The 25,525-nt window shown below is 41.3% G+C and overlaps 1 protein-coding gene across 1 annotated transcript in view; it reads right to left on the bottom strand.

Moving 5' to 3' along the window:
* Window positions 1–21,747, bottom strand: part of Diaph3 (diaphanous related formin 3) — a 449,862-nt gene extending 428,115 nt beyond the window's left edge. Inside the window, exon 1 of the mRNA XM_038310273.1 lies at window positions 21,631–21,747. Within this exon, the coding sequence (XP_038166201.1) occupies window positions 21,631–21,747 (117 nt within the window). The remainder of the gene's footprint in view (window positions 1–21,630) is intronic.
* Between the last annotated feature and the right edge of the window lie 3,778 nt (window positions 21,748–25,525).

Below are 25,525 nucleotides of genomic sequence, written 5' to 3'. Positions count from 1 at the left end.
TGGGAGCCTGAGGAAAGAAAGGAAGCCACTAAGGTCAGGTTTATTACCCTATTCTTCAGAAAAACCACTTCCCTGTCAATTCTCACTTCCAGGAGGACAAGTCCAGAGGGTTCTGAATTATGGCAAAGGCATGAACCAATGAGAAGCCTGGAGATATTAACTGACTAGGGAACAGCTAGAAAATTGACCTGGGAAATCTTTATCAAATAATAAAGTCGGGTGGGCGGTGGTGGCATGCACCTTTAATCCTAGTATTCAGGATTCGGGAGGCAGAGGCAGGTGGATCTCTGAATTTGAGGCCAGCCTGGTCTACAGAGTAAGCTCCAGGACAACCAGGGCTATACAGAGAAACCTTTTCTCAGAAGGGAACAAACTCAATAAAGTCAAAAAAAAAAAACTAACTTCATTTCAAAATGTGAGTTTCTCAAACAAAATTATTTGCCTTGTGACCATTGAAACTCTAAGGAGATCTAAGCACTGAAAATTTCCCCTAAAACCTGTAGTGTCCAAAAAACAGTTTGCTTAAAACCTAAAGAAAAACACAGAAGCACCACTTAGCAAGTACAAAAGCTGTGACATCTGATAACTCTCCATGAGATGCTTGACTGTCGTGTGTGTGTGTGTGTGTGTGTGTGTGTGTGTATGTGTATGGTACATGGAACATAAATATGTGGACACATGTGTGCCGCAACAGGGATTTGGTGGTCACAGGACAGCCTCAGGTGTGGGTCCTCCCTTCCACCTTACTTGAGGCAGGGTCCTTTTTCACAATTGTGTACTCCTAGCTAAGCCTAGGAGCTTCAGGAGAGTCTCCTGTCTCTGCTACAACCCCCATGCCACGCATCAAGGTAAAAACACTAGGAAGTACAGACTCACAGTATCTCACCTGGCTTACATGTCTTTTCTCGACCCAAAGTCCTGTTCTCAAACCAGCACTAGCAGCATTTTAACCACTGAAACATCTCCCCAGTCCTCAATTTAATATTCAATTCAAGTCCTATCATTAGGAAGCTTACACTGACTAGAGGCCTGTGGATTTGGTATATACACTTAGAAAATGAAAACCATTTACTGACTTAAAGTTGCTGAGAGCCAAAAAGAATAACTAGCACAAAATCCTCAGAAAACTCTGTAGGGTTCTGGTCTTACTTCTGAATACACAAAATGAAATGGGAATGTCCTTAATTGTTGGGTGGGGGAGGTTAACAAAGATAGCTTCCTTATACTAATACTGTAGGTGCTGACTAACCAAGACACCTTTAAATGAAGCAGTTACACTTCAGAACCAGCAGCGGCCTATAACATCTTCCTGGGGAAAGTCAGAACTGCATGCGTCAATCAATGCATGAGCAGCACTGCGAACATCCACTCCAAGAAGGAAAAGTTAAGGATTATTAAGTGGAAACAACTAAGAACATGGTTAAAAAACTAATAAACCAATAGTAATTATTAGGGTTATATGCACCCACCCAAAAAAAGTGACTTTTGAGGCTTTCGATGTATGACTTCATGTGTTTTTAAAGCTCTACAGCAGTGGACCAGAAAAACACTACTGTACTAAAATACACACGGCTTTGTTCACGTGACCACTGGTAATTGGCAAAGTGGTAACTGAAGGTCATTAGGATTCTTTTCCTAAGGAAAACCTCACCCTTTTTTCTGTGATCCTGTGTTCAACTTGCTAAAAGTAAGGGGCATGACTTACAGATAGGTAACAATGCTTTCTACTAATGACAGTTCCTAGGACAGATGGTCAAGAGGGTCACTGTGGTATTAAAAGAGAAAAAAGAAGCTTTTATAGGATTTTCTTCAAAAGAACGTAGGATCCAAGAGAGAGGGGAAAAAGTAGAAACACAGAACATAGGTCTCTATACTCCCATTTAAGCAATGCATCAAAACTTTTATTGAAGATAGTGCACGCTGTCAAAAGATGGATTTAGAACTTTTAGAGCATTCCATTCAATGCTGTGAATATCAAGAGGAATAAAGACACAGTTCCTCCCCGTCAACATTTACAAGACAATGAGAGAGACAGATAAGTTATGTAACATACAAAGCACCCCCATGCACACCCCAGAGAAAAGTGCAAACAAAAAAGATTAGAAGCTATAGTCCAAACTTTAGCAGCCTTTATTGTTAGCACATGCAGCCACCAGAGCAAATAATCTGCCCCTTGCTGTCATTAAGAGCATGAGAGCCACCAAGTGTCAAACTAGCAGGACTAGATAAATTTGCTGTCTTCAGAAATATTTACACTTGTAAAATACAATTGAATCCATTCCCTTTCAGAATACAGCTGTAAAAATGCCTCCAAAGAACTGGACTCAGGTATACTTTTTGGAACGAGACTTCCAGATCAGTTGGTTTCCAGCCCGCTGTGTGCACAGCAATCACACCATGCCTTTGAGAAAATAGATTCCAAAGCCCCAGTCTCCTAGGGTTCTGTGTCAGTAGGTCAAAGGTGGCACTTAGAAACTCGTGTGCCCAGTGTGTACTCTGGTAACAAGGAAGCTCACCCAGGCCCACAAGAGCCATTCTGCTCCAGCACTGACCCATCCTCTTGCCTCTTTGAATTTTTCATAAAACTTGATTTAAAGACTTGTAAGCAAGTCACAGGAAGGATACAAAAAGGGAGGACAAAAGAATTTCAAGGAAGTGAGAAAGGAAGAACTAGAATAGTTAGGACAGGCTCTGACATCAATTCAGGGCAGATACCAATCAGCCCCCAGAGAATTCAACAATGTCTGCCATGTAAGATGAACTATCAACTCTCACGCTTTAATGCTTACCCAATTGCTAAGGTACATTCAATCTCATAAGAATACATTTACTAAAAGCTGGAGATGATGGCTCAACAGTTAAGTGTGTGTGTACAGCTCTCCCAACATTCAATGAGGTTGCTCACAACCACCTCTAAACTCCAGTTCCAGGGAATCTGAACTCTAATTTAGACTCTGTGAAAGCCTGAACTCATATATTGCACAGATCCACACAGACATACACATAATTTAAAAGGGGTAAGAAACCTTAAAAACAAGAACACACTTAATACCTAAATATTGAAGAATACACCAAATTATACTGTGAGATGGCATGGAGACACACACCTGTCATCCTAGCATTCCAGAGACAGCTTAGTTTAAAGAGCAAAAAGAAAACAGACATATCATTATTTGGCTCACAAAATATGAAACAGCAGCCTTTTTTCCCAGAAAAGTAATGCCTTCAGGGGTACCCAAGGATCAGTCTCCTAATCATAATCTATGGTTGGAGAGGGCTGTACGTGCTGTTCACGTCCGTTTTGAAGTCCATACTAACCCTTTACACCAGAAACAAGACTTTAATGTTGACTTTGACCGAATAACATTTCTAATCCACATGGCTGTGTTTATCTTACTGTCAACACCAATTACAACGAGTATGAAAATAAAATATGACTTCTAACCATGTCACTAAACACATCTACAGGGTCATCTCCCAGGTAATCACAGAACTACAGAACAGATGTTAAAATATCATTCTGCAAGGTCTCTGGATTTAACATCTCAAAAAGGCCTAAAAATAACACTGACGCTTCCCTACCCCTTAGGACAAGAGTAAGGCTGGCTCTTTGAAACCAGGAAGAACTTTCCAGTTGACTAGCCCTTTGTGTGGCTGTGGAGCATGTTTTTTGTCTGTGTGGTTAAAAGTCAGAGAGATGTAGGGAATTTTGCTGCAGTCTCTTAATCATTCATGCACACTGTAATCCTGACTGGCTCAGAAAGATAGTCACACCATCCTTAACCAGGCTTCTCTTCTGTCCCAGAGAGGACCAATGTCTCCCTTCTCCATAAGCTCTATTCTGTGGAAGAGGAAAGATCAGCTTTCAGAAGGCAGCATCCAAGAGGCTCCAGAAGAGGCTAGAAAAGATGCCTTTGTATGTGGTGCAGCAGAGTATTCAATATGAGCAAAGGCTGCAACATTACTGCGAGGGAAGGGGCCCACACCTCCAGAAAAAACAGCTAATTCCAGAGCATCTGAAATACCTTGAAGCTGATCCAAGCCATGCAGTCCCTGTGGTAATTCTTCAGCCTCCTAGGCTTTGGTCCAAATCAGGAATTTAGAGTGACTATTCCCAAGGCCAACACAGTACCACATGTATTGTTTCACACACAACCGAGAAGGAGCTTGCTTATATCCCAGCAGCACCTGAAGAAAATCTGATTAGACTGACTGAATGAACAACTGAGTAAAAAACATACCTCATGCATGCATGAACTGGCTTTTCAGAGCCCATTCCCTATGGTAGGATACCTTGCTCAGTCTTGATATAGGGGGAGGGTCCTGGTCCTGCCTCAACTTGGTATACCAGACTTTGTTGACTCCCCAAGCAAGGTTCTAATCCTTCTGAGGAGTGGATGGGTGGGTGAGATAGGAGGAGGTAGGGCCAGGAGGGGAGAGGGAGAAAGAATTAAAAGAAAAAAAATTTAAATATATCCCATACGCATTCTCTGTAACCTGCAAATTCTACTGAAAGTTCTATTGAGAAGCAGCACACGGGATCAAAGGTTTAGACATAAGTATGCATCATTGCAATAGTACTTTACATAGCTAAAATTGTAATCCACGTAGTTTTTCTCAAAGCAAGAGAAAGAATGAATCATAGCGTTGGTGCAAAAAAAGCCCTGCTCTGCTGGCCACATGGCAGAAGTCGAACAGTCGAGAAGCAAGGGAAAGAACATCATCGTAAAGTAGCTAAATCAGACGATGGCAGAGACTAGCATCCCTGGAGACCACTTTGTAGGAAAGCTGATTCTGAAATAGTTTATGTAAGAGATGAGTGAAATGTCAGGTGGGTGGGTACCTTCTCACCTGTGCTTAATCACCTACTCACAAGGTCTCAAGAAGCAAGATTATATTCCTCAGCCCAGTCTTGCCACTGATAGGTTACATACCATGATGGACAGGCTGAGGGGGCTGGGAGTAGCTGCACTGCTGTTATCCTGTTGATCACTCAACTTGTGGTAACAAGCATAGTTTGTGTAAGTAATGAGAAGACAGGGGCCAGATGAAGTTAGATATGGGAGTTGTGGGGCACAAGATATGATCTCAATGTTTTGCTTCAGTAGCCTCCCTGTATGGTTACAGTACAACAAATGTTTGCAATATGGTACATGGGGGGTGCATTTTAAACTATATGCAATATAATTTCGACTTTATTGATGCTGTTTTATATATCTAGGATGTGAAATTTTGAAGCATGGCTTTCATAATCTTCCGCATTAGCCCAGCTGTCTGTAATGCACATTTCTACAATAAGAAAAGCTCTAAGTTACCATAGATAATACTTTTCATACTGAATCAAAAATATAGTGTTTCCTTTAGAAATAAAAATGTGCATGCATTAGTAAAAGAATAAATGGAGATCTAAAATATAAATCTAATAAATGACAGAAGCACAGATTCTTTAATAGGCTGAGTTTTTAATGCGTATTTTCCAGTGCGTCAGAATAAATTAAGCATATTATTCATTTCTTTTTTAATTCACATATATAAATTAACCAATCTCAAAAAGCTCCTTGGTTCTGTGAATTATTGATGTTGTCACCTGCTAGAGACTTAATTCCAAGAAAAATATACGAATCACTACATCAGAAGCACAAATCCTTTTGACACAAATTCAATTTCTGTGGCAACAATAATATATTGACTTAGCTTATTTTTCTATTTTATGACACTTATTAATGGTGTATATAAAAGAAATCTATCATTTTCCTTATTGTAAATGTAAACGACACCATGCCATCTTGGGAAAGTTAAGGTAAACATCAACATGCTCACTCTACTTGTTAATAACATAAATGAGAACATGATTTCAAAATAGAAAAGGCAGAAAATAAGCTTCTTGGAGACTTTGTCTCATAATACTGATGTTTCTATCATACATTATAACCAGGTTGCCAACATGTGCGTGACGGTATATTAAATTGAGGAGCACTTACTGCCACCCCAGGTCCTTATAACCAAAACAGTACAAATAAAAAGTAATCCAAGTGCAGAACAAGGGTTAAGTCCTTTAAACACAGTGTCCAACTTCATCTGGCCCCTGTTTTCTCATTACTTACACAAACTATGCTTGTTACCACAAGTTGAGTGATCAACAGGATAACAGCAGTGCAGCTACTCCCAGCCCCCTCAGCCTGTCCATCATGGTATGTAACCTAATCAGTGACAATAAAAAAGAGCTCCTGCCAGCTAATTATATACTCTTAAGCATGTGCTAATTAACATGCAAACATCTAAAATGAAAGTCAAATGCAAAGTTTAAAGTGTGCAATATAGAAACCCATTCATCTTAAAGAATGAGATTCCTAGAATATTTATTAGTTCGTGTAAATGTCTATTAAACACTACTATATTCTGACAAGGTACTCAGCAATAAAAGTAGTTTTGTTTTCTTGCTGTTTACCCTACAAGAAATTGTTTTCTATTGGAGAAACAGATGTAAAAACTACAACTAAAATTACGGAAGATGTTGGAAGGTGATGAGTACTCTGTGAAAGGAAAAGTGGTGGAGAGGCAAAGAGAAGCTCAAATCTAGGAAGGAGGGGTGAATACTGCTATTTTAAATATAAGGAATGGGGGCTGGAAAGACAGTTTAATAATTAAGAGCTCTGGCTTGTTTTTACTAAAGGCAGGGGTTCAATTCCCAGCATCCACATGGAAGCTTATATCCCCCTGTAATTCCAATTTCAGGGGATCTGACAGCTTTGACTCCTGAAAACACCTGTACACCCATGTGCAGAGCCATACAGACTCCCACATAAATTAAAAATAAATATGGGAACTGAAGCTAAGTGCAGGTCTGATTTTAAAAATACATAAAAAGATAAGGAAATGTACAGGTGTGTTAAAAAGTTAGCTACGTACATATGGGAACACATTTTTAGAATGCAAGGAATAGCCACAACAGGGTCATTAAAAAGAAATATGGCAAGCTGGAGAGATGGCTCAAAAGTTAAGAGAACTAGCTGAGTTCAATTCCCAACAACCACACAGCGGTTCATAACTAACTATAAGAGATCTGGTGCCCTCTTCTGGCTTGTAGGCATATATCAAGGCAAAACAGTGCATACATAATAAATAAATAAATCTTTAAAAAAAAAAAAAGGAAGGAAGATGGCAGCTGGGCAGTGGTGGTGCACACCTATAATTCCAAGAGGCAGAGGCAGGCCAGCCCAGTCTACAAAGCAAGTTCCAGAACAGCCAGGGCAACGCAGAAAAATCCTGTACCAAAAAAGCAGAGAGAGAGAGAGAGAGAGAGAGAGAGAGAGAGAGAGACAGAGAGAGACAGAGACAGAGACAGAGACAGAGACAGAGGGGGGGGGTCTGGAGAAGTTAAAGGCTAGGCTTACAACCAAAAATATAAAAAATATGGCAGGAATCGGTAGCAGACAAGCCAGTGTGCAGTGTACAGACTAAAGCACACAGCGAAGGCAGCAGAAGCTCAGTCCCAGACCAAATGAAGGATGAGAGCTTTTACTCTTCTAGTCACCAATAGTGTGCATGTTCAAAAAATACTCTGCATATAACCAACTTAAATAATACATAACAGTCGAATAAAATCAGTATATTATATAAGTTCCACAGTGGGAGATTGTTCCTGTGCTTAAATAATCATTTACTTCAGGGCCTTTTAAGTTGCTTGTTTGTCCAGAGACATTCACTGCTTGTTTGGTTATGCTTCCAGAGCCATTTACTAAAGACATTAGTAATGCTCCCCAAACACTAAATGCCAATAACAGCAATTTTGGAACAAACTCAGCTAATTCTGTAAACAAAACTGGTTTTTTAATATAGGATTAGTCCAAAGGACATAAGGAACAGCCAAGCTTGTTTAAAGAAAAAAGGGTAAGGGAAAAAATACTTAACAACCGTTTAAACATAACTCCTAAGAGCCCTTGGAACTATGAGCGATATTTCTAAGAAGTTCTCTTTCATATTTTCATACTGAGAGCCCTGGCCATGAGGACTCCAGAAAGCCCAGAATGAGCTATTATTTGGCCCTGCTCCAGCTCTAACACCTCTCTTTTGCATCAATCCCCAAATTACTGAAGCATCAGTAATTAGTCCTCTTATTAATAATTCCATACGTGGTCTTGTAAACCTTTCTGGAAAAAGGAAGATACCCTAGACAGATGTTTATGCTCCCTCTGGCTATCAGACTCTTGAAATAATGGATCACTCCCAGATGTTGGAAGTTCCTCAGGAATCTCTTGCTGGGAAAGGAAAAGGCTGAAGGCAGGGGAAAATCTGAGATCTCATAGATCACCTTGCTGAATAGACTGGATCCAAGACCCACACTTGGACAATGACATTTGCATAACTTTTGCCTAATTTAAACCTAAGTTTCACATCTGGACCACAACGGTAGACTTGGAGAGGAGCAGTCATGAAACCTCTTGTCTCCTCTTCCCAATGCAGCTATATCAAATCAATCTTTTCTGCTTGCAGTATAAATTGTGTCTTGTTGGTCTATCGAGGATAGTAACCAGGACCTACGTGCCAGAACCCAGGCTCTAATGCTACCAAATCCAGTAAGAGGACCTACTTCATTCTCTCTGCGCTCTGAGATCATGCCAGGTCCATCCCTCTGTTCAGGATGCATCTGTCACCCTACAAGCAGTCCTACTCACCCCTCAAACCCCCTGCTTCGAGAGGGCTGCCTAACCTCCTCTTATCAAATTTGCCTTTTTGATAAATACCAACCTTCATTCAATACCATGAACTGTGTGACAGAGGACTTACTGCACAGAAGCCGCACTCCCCTACATATATACAACTGCATATGGTGGAAAACTGCTGATGAATGATGTAGGTGTGTCTTCTGTCTATCTGATGATTTCATTGGTTAATTAATAAAGAAACTGCTTGGCCTGATAGGTCAGAACATAGGTGGGTGGAGTAGACAGAACAGGATGCTGGGAGTGAGGCAGATGCCTCGGGCAGTCGCCATGCCTCTCCTCTTTGAGACAGTTGCCATAAAGCCAGCCACCAGGTCAGACATGCTGAATCTTTCCCGGTAAGACACCACTTTGTGGTGCTACACAGATTATTAGAATGGGTAATCAAGATGTGAGAATTAGACAATAAGAGGCTAGAACTAATGGGCCAGGCAGTGTTTAAATGAATACAGCTTGTGTGTTGTTATTTCTGGGGCTAAGCTAGCTATGCGGGAGCTGGGTGGGATGAAAAGCAGGCCTGCCTGCAGCCCCTCACTACAGATATATTTGCATTGTGCACACCATCCCTTCCCAAGAACACATGTCATGAAGATGGGTCCAGTAACCTTCACTGGCCACAGTTAAACACAGGACAGAATAGAAACCCAAGCAGTGTCAGTCTAATTCCCCTCTCCTTTGGAAACCTATGAGAATCATGGAAATCAGTCTCCTCTTCCACTGACCATGGGCATATAGGCATACCTGGATCTGAGAGACCTAGACCTGGCTATGTGAGTTAAAAACAGTGCGAGTCACATTGTCCAGAGGAACAATGGAGAAGCAGATGCCTGATGGAGAACAAAGTTAGACTGCACAGTTGATGAGAAAGACATGAGAAAATGCTCACTTTCAGTTCTGGGCTGGAGGTCACCATTCCCATTCCTGAGCTTAAAAGAGACACCACACAGTGACCTGTTCCTCTAAGGCAAATGGCCCTAGACTATGAATCCACTCTTGCTAATAGTCCTTGGTTCCCATAGGACACAGCCTACGTTTCCATCATTATGGCCCCTACTCTCTGTGTACTCACTGCAATTACTGATGTGCCAGGCTCCCTATGGAACTGTTACCATCCCCATCTCAGAGGTCAGAAAACTGAGCGGCAAAACTGCTAAGTGGCCAGTCTAAGGATGGAATCAAGGTCAATTATAAATCAGGTGTGGGCTCATTCCCTTTCCCACTGTCCCTCGCAGCTGTGACAGACCGACAGACCGCCACAGTCACACCCAGAAAGACAGTCAAGATGAGGCAGTTTCTGAGCTAAAGGGCAAAGAAAAGTGAAATGAAAATACTTAGGATGATCACACTTCCAAATGCAGTAACAACACTGGGACCAAGGACGAGAACTGCAGGGAAAGGCACAGTCCCCGCACATGGGCTGGAACTGATAAGAACACACACTTTATGAGGGAATTTTTCTCTTTTTTTGATAAAGTTGCTCTCTGAGGTAAATAACAAAAATAAAATGAATATGTGACGTTTCTTTATTTCTCACATATATGCACATATATTTTATGTGTCAATTTCTTCTGAGATCAAAACTTTCCATCTTGAAGAGAAACACATTAAGATACAGTGTGTTGGGTGCAATGGTTCCTTTTCTGGGGTGAGGAGATGTCTGTTAATGTCTCTCCGGGAATAATGTCACACAACACTATGTGTTACTTAAGCTTTAGTGCACAGTACAATCCCTATAAACTGCACCTTTCTGGTTCAGGATAAAGCAGAAGCCATAGAAATAACCACACTTCAACATCATATTTTTTCTCATTTTTTTTATTAAAAATTTCCATCTCCTCCCCTCCTCCTCCCCCTTCCCTCCCCTCCCTTCCACCCATACCCCCATTCCACCCTTCTCCAAAGACAAAGAGCCATCAGGGTTCCCTTCACTATGTTAAGTCCAAGGTCCTCCCAGCTCCCCCTAAGTCCAGGAAGGTGAGCAACCAAACTGACAAGGCTCACAGTGAGCCCGTCCATACTGTAGAGTTCATGCTCAAAAATCACCTCAAAAAACTAATTAAAGAAAATTAATTTTTAAAATTTTGATAGTTTGAAATTAATTAAACTATCACTAAGTGCTCTTGCCTAATTTGGCTAATACTTTTATTTCTACCCTCAAAATTGTTGAATTACTTTAACCAAATGAAAACAATTACACATTTGCAAAGTGAATACCTTAATAAAGTGGGGGAAAGCACATTTTGAATTCTTCATATACTTCCAATGTTAATAGCCCTGAATGTATTTAAGTATTTTAGATCCACCAATCAAGCAGGATATAGTAGGGAGAGAGCCTGAAGCTAGCAAGCCACTTGTCAGGTCTGGAATATGAAGACCTATGGAACACAGAACTTCCCCTGAAGGGGCTTAGAACTCCTACAGCCCAGCAATGCAGCAAGTTTGAGGCCAGTGTGGGCTACCTGAGATCATGAGATGCTATCTTTGGGGGCATCTTACATAATAAACTTATAAAAAAGAAAATAAGGCCTATTGATGAAATAAAAAAGTAATCATGTACAGCATAAACACTGAAAAAATAGAAAGGTATGACCAGAGAGTGACTTAAAACTCAGGACTCAATCACAATGCCAATGTTCTTATCTATCAAGTCTGTTCCCTGCTGGGACACCTCAGGAAGGATCCCACGCCTCTTCAGATCTATATGAGAATCCTGCTTCAAAGTAGTGTGTGAGGGAGGAGTAAGTGATTAAGACAGTGCCCCGTCCAGGGTCAGAGCAAGGTGGCCTCTGCACTGATGATCATGCACTGATGATCATGTGCCTCCAGTGTTCAAACCCATACAATAGGGCCAGAAGGTCAAATAGCGGGGAGGGTTTCCACCAGGATGCAGCAGTCAGTTTCAGCACTGTGGTGACTGCCAGGTTCCTCCAAGTGTGGAGATCTGAGGCAAGACAAGGGATCCAAAGGTCACTTTATCTATTCATATTTCACCCTATGTGAGGTCGGAAGAAGTAAGTAATTTGAAGGGATGCTGGATCAAAGAAAGCTCCAGGGTTACCTCTGTCTCGGGAGTAGGGGTTTATTAAGAAACAAATGTTGACAGAGGAAGGTGGCAGAGAAAGAAAGAGAGGCAAGGTCAGGGGCCAGACATTGAGATTAAGAAGAAAGGAAGGAAAGAGGTCTAAGGCCTAAACTTCATCTTATGTGCCCCACTCCAGTGAAGGGCAGAGTGCCTAGACACAATCCCAGTATCTGACAGGAAAGAAGGAAGGGGAAGAGAGGAAGGGGGAGTAAGAGGCAAAAAGGTGAAAATGTTCAGTAGAAGAGTTCCTGTCAGGTCCCCTTCACCATGATCAGCTCTGCATGCCATGCTACATTCATAGTGATGAGACTGTCAATGTTCTGAGTGTCCTAAAAAAGAGCAGAACTCGTAAAAGGTGTCTCCTATGAACTGGTAAGCTCTATGCCTAACCTGTCATAATAAACATTAGCCCAATTAATCTTCACAACAAACTACAGATATTGATCAAGTCCATCTCACAGACAGGAAACTGGAAACTCACATACAGATTAAGAATTCCACCTAGCCAAGATCAAAAACACTGATGACAATTTATGCTGTAGAGAATGTAGGAAAACGGGAACACTCCTCCATTGCAGGTGTGGTACAGCCACTTTGCATATCGTATGGTGATTTCTCAGAAAATTAGGAAACAACCTACTTCAAGACCCAGCAATACCACTTTTGGGAATACACCCAAAGGATGCTCAATCATACCACAAGGACATATGTTAAACTATGTTCTTAGCAACATTATTTGTCATAGCCAGAACTTGAAAACAACCTAAATGCCCCTCGATCAAAGAATGGATAAGGAAAATGTGGTACATTTACACAATGGAGTACGACACCACAGAAAAAGTAATGATATCTTGAAATTTGCAGGCAAATGGATGATCTGGAAAATATCATATTGAGTGAGGTACCCCAGACCCAGAAAAACAAATATAGTATGTACTCACTCATAAATGACCTTTAGACATAAACCGGTCTACAATTCACAATCCCAGAGAACCTAGACAACAAAGAAGACCCTAAGAGAGACATACATGGATCTAATCTACATGGGAAGTAGAAAAAAGACAAGATCTCCTGAGTAAATTGGAAGTATGGGGATCATGGGAGAGGGTAGAAGGCGGGGAGGGGAATGAAGAAAAATATATAGCTCAATAAAAACAATTAAAAAAAAAGAATTCCGCCTAAGCCTAAATGACAGTTGTTAAGGCAGGAGCTCCAAAGCCATAGACCAGGCCAGTCACGAAAACTTCTGGTAGTTTTGACGTGCCTTTGCCCAACACCACTACAGCCTTTTATAAAAGGAAAAGGACATTCAGTCTATATAAATTACATTTAAACTTAAATTAATTATGAATGAATTAAGGAAGCAAGTGGGATAAAGTTACAAGGGTAACATGGCTTCTCAATTAGGCAAGCATTCAGATCCTACAAGACTATACCAAGCACCACAGACAAGGGGACCTCAGGCTTGTGAGCATATACAGAAAGGAACTGAAAGCTTGTTGAAGGTAACATATCAATAAGAGCAAAACTCTCTTTGACGGGAGACTGACTGAAGTTAGAACACAATTTTAATTGGAGACCTTCACCCTTTATAAAGAAATGAACCTGTCACATTGGATTTCTGGATGCAGATTATATGTACTCCATTTTTTATGTTCATTTCTCAGGCTGTCAAATTATTCATTAAAAATGAATTGTAATTGTCATTATGAATTGAATTCTATCCAAAGTTTCAATAAACAAAAACAGTTTAATTCTAACATCCATAATTAATGTCACCAATGTGAAAACCTTTTATTTAAAAATGGAACATTAGAAGGTTTTACTTAATGATACAAATACACAGCCTACCTTGGGAAAATGAAGCAATTAAAGTCAAAACTCCCCATATCCTAGGGAAATAGTCCACAATAAAATTAGTCAAATAGAGACAGGAGTGGTGGTACATGCCTGCAATGCTAGCGTTTAGAAGATGGAGGTAAAAAGATCAGGAACCCATGGCCAACCTTTGCAGTACAGTGAGTTCAAAGCTAGTTTAGACCACATTAGACATTGTCTCATATAAAGTTAATTTTAATTAATCAAATAAATGCATTATAAATCTCACAATTAATCCATGTAACACACCTAAGGTTTTCAAAATATTCTACAGCATAAGTCCTTGAAGGAAGTGGTGGCACTCTAAACTGGTACTTAGCTATTCTTTCACATTTGAAGGCGTGACTTGGATCTCACCTACCTCAACACAGCTCAAATCCCTCAGCACAAAGAATGCCCTCATTTGATACATTAAATCATAGCCTCCTTCCTGCCCAGTATTTATTTAATATGCACCAGGATGCTCAAGGGTGGAGAACAAAGAAAAGATTAATTCCATTCACAGATCTATTTTAAAAGGAGAGAAAAGTAGCAAAAATGAAACCCTGCTTCTTTAAAAAAAAAAAAAAAAAAAAAAAAAGAAGTTTTAATTTTTAAGCCCTGTAAGACTTACCTCAAGTAAATGACAAAAAGATAATTTAAAGGGAGAGAAAAAGGACATTACGATGGGATTTACAAAACTTCATGTTTTAAAACTTACTGGTGTCTCTTTTATGATTAAATATATAAAGATATATAAGCCTGCAAGGCTCTGTTCTACCCGAGAAACCTATTAGAACCAACCTGACAATCGCTGTATACATCCTTCACTATTGATAAGTATTGACACCATTTTTATCTCATCATTAAGCAAAAAGCTAAACTGGAAAATCTTTGTTTAATTCAAGCACTATTAAATCCAATAATAGTGACTTAGTTTCAGCAACAAATCATCAATCACATTAAACTAATGGTGCTGTTAATTTGCATCTTAGTGGTTTTATAGTTTTGTTTTGGATTTATATGTTAATATGGCTTAGTTTGAGGCTACAGAAGATCCATAAGTACACTTATGCTCTGCTTTATGTCTACACATGTATTAGTGACATTATTTTCATTATCATTCAAGACAATTCCAGAGCATCACAGGCGTTTTCTGTCAATTTGCAGTTGTTCTGTTTCTTTTTGTTGAAACTCTCACAGCTCCATGGGCCTCATTTTACAAATAAGGACGGCTCCTCAGAAAGCTTTGGCACCTGACCATTCGTCATCAGACCACAGCCCTGCCTCTGCTGTCACCTGGCACTGCCAAATAATAATGATAAAATAATGTTTCTGCCTCTGTACACCAGGAGGAACAAGCCTGGTTTGACTAAGATTTTCCAGGATGAGAAAGATAGTCAAATATCCAATATATGTGCCTAAAATACAAACAGGAATGCATTGCTACTATTACTATAACACTCATAGCAAAAGCAGCACCCTAAACATAGCAAATGCTCAGAAGGAATGGTGAGCCAAGCACTGCTCCTCTAGGCCTATGGCATATTAACTTTTCATCTGCAGAACTGCCCGGCTTCACATGTGAAGAAAGAAAGGCACCTAAGGAGGTTAAGTTACTGCCTGCCATAGCTGCCCAGCTGGGATCCAAGGCCTGCGAATAGGAGCCCTTATCACTCTGGTTACCCAGGCCTCCGAAACAAAGACATAACAGTAAGAAAGAATGTCAGGAAGCTGTAAAGTCCACAGCAAGCACTACTAGAAAGGCTGCAAAAGCAACTGGGAACCTGATCATTTCAGCAACAATGCTGAACGTTCTTAAACTCTCAAATTGTCCCCTAAGTTAATAATGAACACTTGCCTCGCTATTTGAGAAAAATTACTCAAAATAGTAAGGTGCTTTGGTGCTATCCTGCTGCTATTGAGAAGACATTACCTTTGTAGATGCTGTTCAAAAAGAGCCTGTGCTTTGATCCTTAATATCCCATGAAGTAAAAGGTTATGCTTAATCTATATTTTATGGATCTAAAAGTCAAATGAGGCTCTGGGATAAACAAGCACGAGTGTGAAGTAAGCATATTCTTCAGCTTTCACCTGCTTCCTGGTTTAGATGACACTATGTGCCCAGTTAAAGACAATTACAGTAGTGTAATACCTTGCAGGGCTTTGTTTTTCTTGTATTATTCTGCAAACATAAACAAGTTATATACATGTTAATTTACCTTCTATATAAAAAGCCAATTTTAAATCCAATTTATAAGGCAATAAATATATAAAGATCCTAGGACACAGCAATAAAGTTATGCCATAAAACAGAGTTAATTCAAGGCAACAATAATAAAAGCATGACAAATTTTAGCACTCCACCAACTGCACAAAGGTGTTTCAGGTAACATCTGCTCAGAAGCAATTGCTACAAGACAGACTAGATGAGATGCAAGGCTTCACAGTATAATAAATGTATGTCACTTCGCTTGCTTCATAATTAAAGACACGAGTCTTTGAAAAAAGCAATTAAGCCTTGCTCTAAATCTGAGACAATCATTCCTATGCCCACCCATCCTTACCCTCAAAGAAAAAGAGCCACCTCAGTCTACAAATACTAAACACTACATATCTCTATTCTCAGCAGTTAGCCGTAATCCCCAAAGAGCCACTTGGTGCATTTTTCATAAGTCATACATTAAAGGGGGGTGTGATTTAAGGACCAAGCCTAGACTTCTTATGGCTACATAACCTCGACCAAAATATTAACCTCTGAATCTCCTTCAGTTTTCCTCTGTCTAAACTTACAGAGGTTTTGGTGGGAGTGGGAGGTTCCTTTCGAAAGGGCGAGTTCTACTCATCACAAAGACTAGCAAGGGAAATCCTAGAGAGGTTAGGGTTACTTCTTAGAAAAGCAGCCTAAATAAAGTGATTTTGCTGGTATGTGAAGGTTACTATGGTTGTTGATCCATTACACAGACTGTTGCATTCATGATAAGCATGAATATGCCCAAACATTCAACTAAGAACATGATCTGAATTCTGGATTGTTTACTTTGACCTAGAATTTATGCATTCTGGGCCAGCCTGATCTATGCAGTTAGGCCAGCCAGAGTGAGACTCTGTCTCAGAAAGAAAAACAGGGAGAAATTTAAACAGATTAGATGGTTCAAGACTTTTCAACATGATCACCCTTGTAACTATAGTATGTGCTTGGCTTCCTGTAACAGCCAGGGGAAAAAAATAGTACAAAGTTGGTGACTAAACACAAATTTATGCAGCAGTTCCAGACGGCAGAAGCTCCACCCCAGTTTCTCTGAACCACTATCAGTGTGCTGGTGGTGCTTCGTTGCCTTTGACGTGACAGGAACATGTGCTCAGCCGCAGGCTGGCCATGCACGCTGGAGAGCACTGCCTGACTCCCAGTGTCTGATGGCTGGATCACTAACCTGCCTCCATCGTCACATCTCCTCCTCCTCCTCCACAGGCAAAGCTTCTCCTCTCACTCTAACAACCCAAAATAATCTACCATATGTAGTCTGCAAACAACACAAAAGTTCTCTTCTGCCATAGAAGGTAGCAGCCAAAGGCTCCACAGAATAAGGAGTGGAGTATCTTCCTACACTGTCTTCCAAACACACCTAGACAGTAAATTTAAGCATGCCCTAAGGTCACTAGGACTGCTCTGATTTCATCAGCACCTTCATCATTTATGTACCCACAATGCTTAAGCATGCATGGGCAGCCTGTTTACGGCGGTTCTCCAGTTGTTCCTATCCTGGGCAGACCTAGATGCTTGTGTTATTGTCATACCCAAGGTTCCACAGTTTTCCTTAATGCTATCTATCCAGCATTTTGTGGGGCTTCCTCTTCGCCTTATCCCGTGCACTCTTCCAAGCAGTGCTATCTTCAGGTATCAGCCGTCATTAATTTTCATAACACAGCCAAAGTATCTCAAGTGCTGTTGCCATATCCTGTAGTTTACTACCTTCAGTAGCTGGAGATGTTTCTTAACATCATCACTGTGCAGCCCATCTCTTCATGTGATGCCTAGAATCCTCCTGAGACATGCCATCTCAAACACATTCAGCCACCGTTCTGAGGAGCGCTTCATTGTCCAGATTTCAGAGTTGTAGAGAAGGCAGCCCAGGACAAAATTACAAGTCCACGAGACACTTGTCTTGAGCTGCCTGCTCCAATCTCACCTCTTCCTAAATCTATGATAAACACATGTTGGCCACCTTTCCACCACTACCGTCTCACAACCTACTTATAACCGTGACATCATTACCTATACATTTATTAGAGATATTGTTAATATTGTTATTGGTTTTTAGATCAGAAAAGAAACCATAAGACTCAAACTTCTAAAACCAACAAGAAAGAGAGCATGAATTAAGGATCAGGACTGGGTGACTGTCGGCACCTTTATATAATTCACATTTACTCGAATGACAATCAAACTTTGTAGGAAGCCATGGCCTTGGAATGAGTATCTGTTCTGGATGCAACAGACCAAAACAATGAAGTTTAATCACAGTAACTGAGTCTGGCTGTTACAGAAGATCCAAATACAAGATAACAAATTAGGCTCAAGTAACTAGTTTAGTTATAACCAAAGAAATATAACAAGTAACCAGTTATAACAAGTAACTAGTTCAGTTATAGCCAAAGGAAGGACAACCTGGACTAGAGCCAATTAAGCTATTTTGTCAGCTTTGATGTCTTGGTTCATAAACGTTGGCAACCTTCTGCTCAGAGTTCTCACAAACCTCTGGTTCTGAGAGTTGTCTACCTACCAAATACTTAAACGTATTGGTTTTTATAAACCTTGTTCATTCATAAAGTCTAACTGATCATTATCAGTGCCCAAAAATGGTACATACACCCCAGTCCCAACTGATACATCTAATTCCTGCACCTATAGCTCAGGGATCATTGTACAAGACACAGAGCAGAAACATTAAGAGCCATGGTAACAGGATAGAAAGGGGGGGGGGGGGGGGAATCTCACAACCAAAACAGAAGGAATTATAAAGACATAAACAAACAAAAGCAATCATTTGACAGAAACCATTAGAGACAAGGGCATGAGAACTTTTAATGAATATTCCTAATTAAAAAATTCCTCTACCAACTTGGATTACTGATTTCCAGGTCTTGTGTTAGATGTTGGCACCCATACAGACGGAGCCTTCTCCCAGATGCCACATGTCTTGGTCAGTCTAGACCTGGTGACAGTCAGTGGGTAAGTTCTATGTGGCCACAGCAATGGGAGGAAGGTGCGACTGCAAGGCTTTCCACAACAGAAAAACCTTTCTACTCAGTTCTGCTCAAGAAAGGAAACTGGACTCAAACCCAGGAACAGCCTAAATGACCTCAGGCAGGTTCCAGGTACAGGGATTCTACTGAATGCGATCTCCCTCTTAAAGTCTCCACAGAGGCACCAACCTTTCCTGTCAGCAATGTTCAACTGCACTGTCCGCAGTGGCTATCCCAGGGTCTCAATATAAGGTGCCTACTGTATCTTCTACTGAAACCAAGGTGGTAGTTTACAAACGGTTCACAGCAGGTTCCCACACACACACAACATTACACACTTCTGGACAAACTTCTACTGTTCACACTTATCTAAGAAGACAGGAAATAAGCTACAAATATTTTTACCCAATTTGCTAATGACTCAAAGCCAACAGTTTTACACTCAGTAAAAATCAAGAGGTCATTTGTCTATCATATCCAAACAGGATTCAGTAGGCACCAGAGGTGGGATAGGGCTTAACTAAGAGAAGAACCACCGACCAGTTTACAATCAGTTCTACCGTCAGCTTGTCCCTCGATAGAAGTGAAAAAAAAAAAAGAGAACAACTAAACCGTCCCTATCCCTGCCATATGGCAAAACTACAATACTTGTTTTAAAGGCTCTGAAAATAAGAGTGACCCAAAGAAATCAGGTTAATATCGCTTCATTTCAACCAAGAAAAGGCAAAGAATTGACTTGACAGCCAGCATCAAGGATGGTCTCAGAGATCACACTCCATCCCAAAACAAGAGCTCCACTATGGAATATCAAGGCAGTGAGGCAGGTAGGCCAAAAGAGCTGCTCGGACGGCAGATGAGACTGGGCATTGGGCCTTTGGCAAGGAAAGAGAGCTGAAGTGGGACTACTCAACAGGGTCCTAAATCAGCTGCAAGACCAGACCTTCAATACGTTGTGTTTTAGATTTCATTTCACCTTTGCATGACTTTTAACAAATGGTATGGCCAATATGGCATAACTAAGAAATATTTATTCAGGATCGCCATGCTATAAACTACAGAAAATCACACCTCCGGAATCATGGACCATTGGAGTCCAGACAGATATAGTGATAATATTAATCCAGAAAGTAAATTATAAAAAGAGATGCATCACCCCATGGATTCTTCTCAGAGTGGACAGAATCTTTTAGGACCAAATTGACTCCCTCCAATTCAGTCTTAGACCTGTGCAGAGAAGAGAAATAAAGCACACCCTTGACCTTGCCACAACTCGTCTCCACCCCTCTTCTTATGGTGACGCCCACTTCTGTATAAGCAATCCCACAGTTGCACAACGCAGCAGAATCTCGGTATTCTGATGCCCCTTATCTCTGTCCTTATTTGTATTCAACTACAAGCAATACTATACTTAGCAAGTGAGTCGCAATCTATTATATCCCTAATTTGTAAATCACGGCTTAAATTCTTCAAATTTTATTTATCCAGAAAAGGCAAATGTTGTTACTATAGCAAACAAACCAAAAAAAAAAAAAAAGCCAAACAACAACAACAAAAACTGCCCCATACTTATATACCAATCCACACAATCAGACACACCAAATGAAATCATTCTCTTTACTGATATTTCCTCCAGCTGACATTAATAAAAACCTTACCATGGCTCGTCCCTTTTGCAGTAAGAACACAAAGTTCACCTCAGACATAATTATGATTTTCCCGTTAGAATTCAGAAACCAACTGAACATAGAACACAGAAAACTGTCTTATCGTGGCTCCTTTACCCAAAGTCTACATGATCTGGACAGTGACCAGGTTTTACATGCACCTTTGTAAGGCGGGCTTCTTTTCTGACCACACAAAAGGTTGTCATGAAGATCTACTTTGGAAGAATAGTAAAGAGATTGTGTACTCTCGTGCAATGCAGGGTAATGTCATAATGTCACTATAAAATTTAACCATTCCCCCATTGTTTAAAGCCTTAATAGGTTATTACTTAGCTCAACTCTACCTTCTTACATCCAAAGAAAATGGCGTGGCATAAGAAAGAGTCAGGTCAGCTGTCATTCATAAGCTATATGTAAAACCGTGGAAGAAGTAGCCAGTTCTACTTAATGTCAACCTCAATGTCAATAAAATGCTTTCACTTATAAATTTACATATCATTTGTGATATTTCTTAAATTAAAAAAAATTTAAAAAGAGCGCAAAGCCAAACCAATTACCGAGTTTCAGATACTTGAAAACTCCTTCCAAATTAAACAAGACATTCTTTAGCACATCCCGCCCAGTTTGAAAACCAGTTGCCTCAATATATCTCCAAAAGTTCTTGTTGGATCAAGATATTGGAGCAGGCGGCGGGGAGGTACTTTTAGCTTAAAGTTCACTTTCAGTCTTATAGTCAGTTATACTAAAAAGGGTGGGGTGAAATTCAACTTGTTTAAAAGTGCAGAATCTGCCTGGATGACGTCAGTACATAGACATTTGAAATGTTTTTCAGACCAGCCCTAAGAAATGCGAGGCTTCAGAGAGAGCAAGGCATTGGTCCCAAGGCGTTGGTCCCGGATGGGGATCGAATCCCGCCCTGTCACTGTGGATCTAAGCCGATTAGCAGCTCCGGCCTTCTGAAACAAACCTAGCTCCCGTCTCCCGGGGTTGTCAGCCTGGGGCGCAGGGGCTGAAGGCCCCGGGAATCGCCGCACCCGTAGCTCTGGCTCACACTTACCAACTTGGGGCGCTTCTCCCCGGGCTCGTAGGGGGTTGCGGGCAGCGCGGGCGACAGGCCCTTCCTGCGCGGCGCCTTGCTGTCCCGGCCAAGAGCGCGCGCCCGGTGCCTCTCCATCTTCCCGGGTCTCGATCTGACCGGACCTGGGGCCTTGCTCCGCTAGCTCACCTTCCGGGTCCCACGCAGTAATTAACCGCTCCACCGGGACGAGCCAAGGCATCCGAAATCTCCCGCCACCGCAGGCAGCCCGCTCAGCCAATCCCACGCCGCGGAGCCGGCGACGCGCGCCCCGCCCCTTCCGGGAATGCCAAAGCCTGGGTTTGATTGGCCCTTCGGCCTGTCCATTGCGCTTCCCGCCCTCTGGCTGTGCAGGCGTCTAGCCCGGAGGTAGTCGGGTTTTGGAAGGAATGTGGAGCTTACGAGAGTCGTTGGCAAGGCTTTGCCTGCACTCTGAGAGTAGGTTCTTGAAAACTCTGAACGGCCGGGCGACTCTTCCGGTACTGTTTGAGCAGCGCTGAATGTGAAAGCAACTGGTAAGCCCTGTGACTGGTCTTTAGAGGTCTCGGGTGCCTGGGAGAAGTATTTCTGGGCTGTACTCGCCAGCGCCCACGACTCTAGGCTTGATTACCGTTTGTTTAAAAACAGAACTGTCACCTCAAGGGGAATACGAGAGTTCACGCTGGAACCCAGAATGCATGGCCTTAGCCCGGTAACTTACCACATTCCAAAGTAGTAACAGTTTTCCTGAAGTTTTGTTTTCGGTAATTTAAGCACGGTTTTAAAAAAAAAATAGAAAAGAAAGAAAAAAAGTCATCAAGGAACTTTTCAAACACATTAGGTAGGCAGGTTCCCCCCCCCCAAAAAAAAAAAAAAAAAAAAAAAAAAAACAAAGCCTTCAGATGCTATCTTTGGTTTGAAGTTGAGGATGGTGCAAGCTAGTGAGCTTTTAGGGAAGGGCAAAAGTTATCAAGTGATGGTCACTGTGTTAGATCAACAGAGCCAAGATTATGTGGCCCTGGATTTGCAACATTCCAGCTCTCCACAAATCCGGGAATTCTCATCTGTCAATCAACCTTGTAGAACTGTTAACGCAGGTGTGGCTTTTTCTGGAACTTCAGGTCACTTTATTGAACACTTAGAGCATGCCTACTCTGGGTCAACCAAAAATTTAAAAAAAAAAAAAAAAAAAAAACAGTCCAAACAGTTAACAGTTTAATGTAGTTCACAGAAATTGACACAAATAACTAATGTAAACGTCGTAACAGCTTTTACAAGAACAAGGGGAAATCTTAAATATAAAGAAAAGGAAAGCAATAGTGTTAGGGTCAGAATCTGGGCTTAAACGTCCTTATCAAGGTAGACTCAGGCAACTGTCCCCAATATGACAAGTAAAGAAAAGAAAACTGGGGATCCATTCAGTGTGGCCACACTGGGAAGAGGAGCAAATAAAAAGATCCAGGAACCCCTTCACCCCAAGTCCATCTTTGGAACACTGATAATGAGGTTTGTATTTAAACAGTGAGCAAGGGGTATACATAACCAAGCAGCTCTGGTCACCCTATGATCCAACACATGCTCATTGCCATGGGTCCCGTGTGTGCAACAAGCTGTCAGAACTGTCACATCTCTTCCGAGGAGACAAGTTTCTCCTCTGGCTGGCACCAAGATTCAATCTTTTCCTACTCCATTATTGAATAGAAGAGAGGCAGGGTGGTTGCAACAGAAAGGATACATGGATTTTCACAGGCAGAAGAATGGCAGGGCATTCACTTTGGGGGCAGAGCAGGCAGCAAGGCCAAGGTCGAGAACACAGAGTTGGAGAAATGTTTCAGGCATATATTGAAGGTCCTTGAAGTGAAACCATGTAGAAGAATTTGTTGTGTACTCTGAAGGTCAGATTTCGAGGCTAATGCAGTTTTCTCATACATCACTGTTTCTTCTCCTTTAAAAGTCATCTTTGCCTTCTATTTCCTTAAAGATATTGATCTCCTGCCCATACAGAGGTGATGTGAGGCAAGACAGGTAAACATGAAGTATTGATTTCACTACAAGAAACAATTGTAGGTATTCCACAGAGATTAATACCAGGGTTCAGAAAAATGAGCCTAAGGTCCCAGTAAGTTTTTATCTACAGCTTTTGGAGGTTTAAGTTTGTTTTTTGTCATGTAGATAGTGTTTGCTGCTTTTCTTGTTTTCGTGCTAGTTTTTATTATGGCACATGACCAGATGTTTTTTTTTTTTTTTGTCCTCAATGAGGATATGCTACTTAAGTCAGCTTCCAAGAGAAGTTGCTTTCTCTGTATCATGATGATCAACATAGATGCAGCTTTAATTCTTGTTATTTATCAACTGCATGGTGTTGGAGATAGTGTTTAACTTTCTTTGCTTCTCCATCAGCAAATACTTCAAATAGGAATGCTACTTGTTGAATGAGAACAATATATGGACAGCACAAAGAGCTGTATATGGGTGTCCTGCAGCCAGAGAGCACCAGGAGAAATATCTGTAGTTGGGACAACCTAGAGTTATTACAGAGGATAAGAACATGCACAATGGTGAACCACGGGGAACTTTTGGAAGTATTAGAAAGCTCCTGAAAGATTTGCATTTTGCTTGGGTGGTTTGGGGACACTTCATAGAACATTGTTAGGAGGACTGGCCTGGGTTGCATACTGTCAGGAAGTGGGGGCAGTTTAATGACATCTTGATGTTTTCCAGTAGCACAGCATGGTGGAGCTATAACCGACACTGTGGCAGATACTCAACGAGTGAGCAGTATATGATGTCAAAAGACAATATTCAAACAAATTTAGCTTTAAAAAATAATTGTATTCTGCTTTTGGTTGTAGAAAAGTATACATCGTCCTATAAATCACAATGACTGATGTACTGAGCTAAGTAAGCAAAGAGTGTGGCTCCATCAGCAGGACAGGGCTAATAATGAAAGCAAAAACAGAGAGTGGAAAGGTCATGTCACTGTCACTAATAATAGGCAGCATTTGCTCAGCAGGCCAGCTCAAAGAAACTAGGTCCAAGCTGCCTGACTGCAAGGAATCTCCTGGGGGTAAGTGATGGTTAATGTTGATTGCCAACTTGACAGGATCTAGAACCACCTCAGAGACAAGCCGTGATCATACCTGCAAGAGATTCTCTAGGCTGGGTTTAATGATGTCAGAGCAGCACCTTTCCACGGGCCTAGGGGTTGGACTGAATAAGAAGAAGAAAGCAAGTTGAGTGCCAGTGTTTATCTCTTTGTGCTTCCTGAGCACAGGAGCACTGGGAGGAGCCACCCATGTTCCTGCAGCTGTGTCTTCCCTGCCGTTATATACACTCCAACTCTGTGTTAAGATAAACCCTTCCATCTTCTTGGTGGTTGGTTGAAGCTGTGCAGTGGTGGCACATGCCTTTAATCCCAGCACTCAGGAGGCAGAAGCAAGTGGATCTCCTTGAGTTCAAGGACAGCCTGGTCTACAAGAGCTAGTTCCAGGACAGGCTCTAAGGCATCTTCTGGTTGATTTTTGTCAAAGTTCATTGCCACAACAAGAAAGTGAACTACAGCAAGGGGAAACTACCCCCTTCAGAGGTTAGTCTGAACATGCAGCAGTAAGAGTGAGTGACTCCACTCTGGTTTGGGATGGTCTTCTAGAGCCTGTTTTCCAGAGCTGAGCTTAAAGTGAAGCTTAGTCCATAATGGCTACCCATGAATTTTAGATATGGGCATTTTGATATTGCACACTAACCTATTTTTAAAATGTGCTTAGACATAGTTAAGTAATTTTGTTTTGCCTCATTTCATCATGGTCACAGAGTGCCCTTGTCTGGCACTGTGTTTTGCAAGGTGTTGTCCAGCAGGAAAGCAGCAGCATGACCTGGCTTTGAGTGTCAGATCAGTTTC

The sequence above is a fragment of the Arvicola amphibius genome, chromosome 13 (assembly GCF_903992535.2).
Source record: "Arvicola amphibius chromosome 13, mArvAmp1.2, whole genome shotgun sequence".
NCBI classification, from domain to species: Eukaryota; Metazoa; Chordata; class Mammalia; order Rodentia; family Cricetidae; genus Arvicola; species Arvicola amphibius.
The sequence above is the reverse complement of the archived record's forward strand: the minus strand, read 5'-3'. Positions and strand labels throughout refer to the sequence as shown.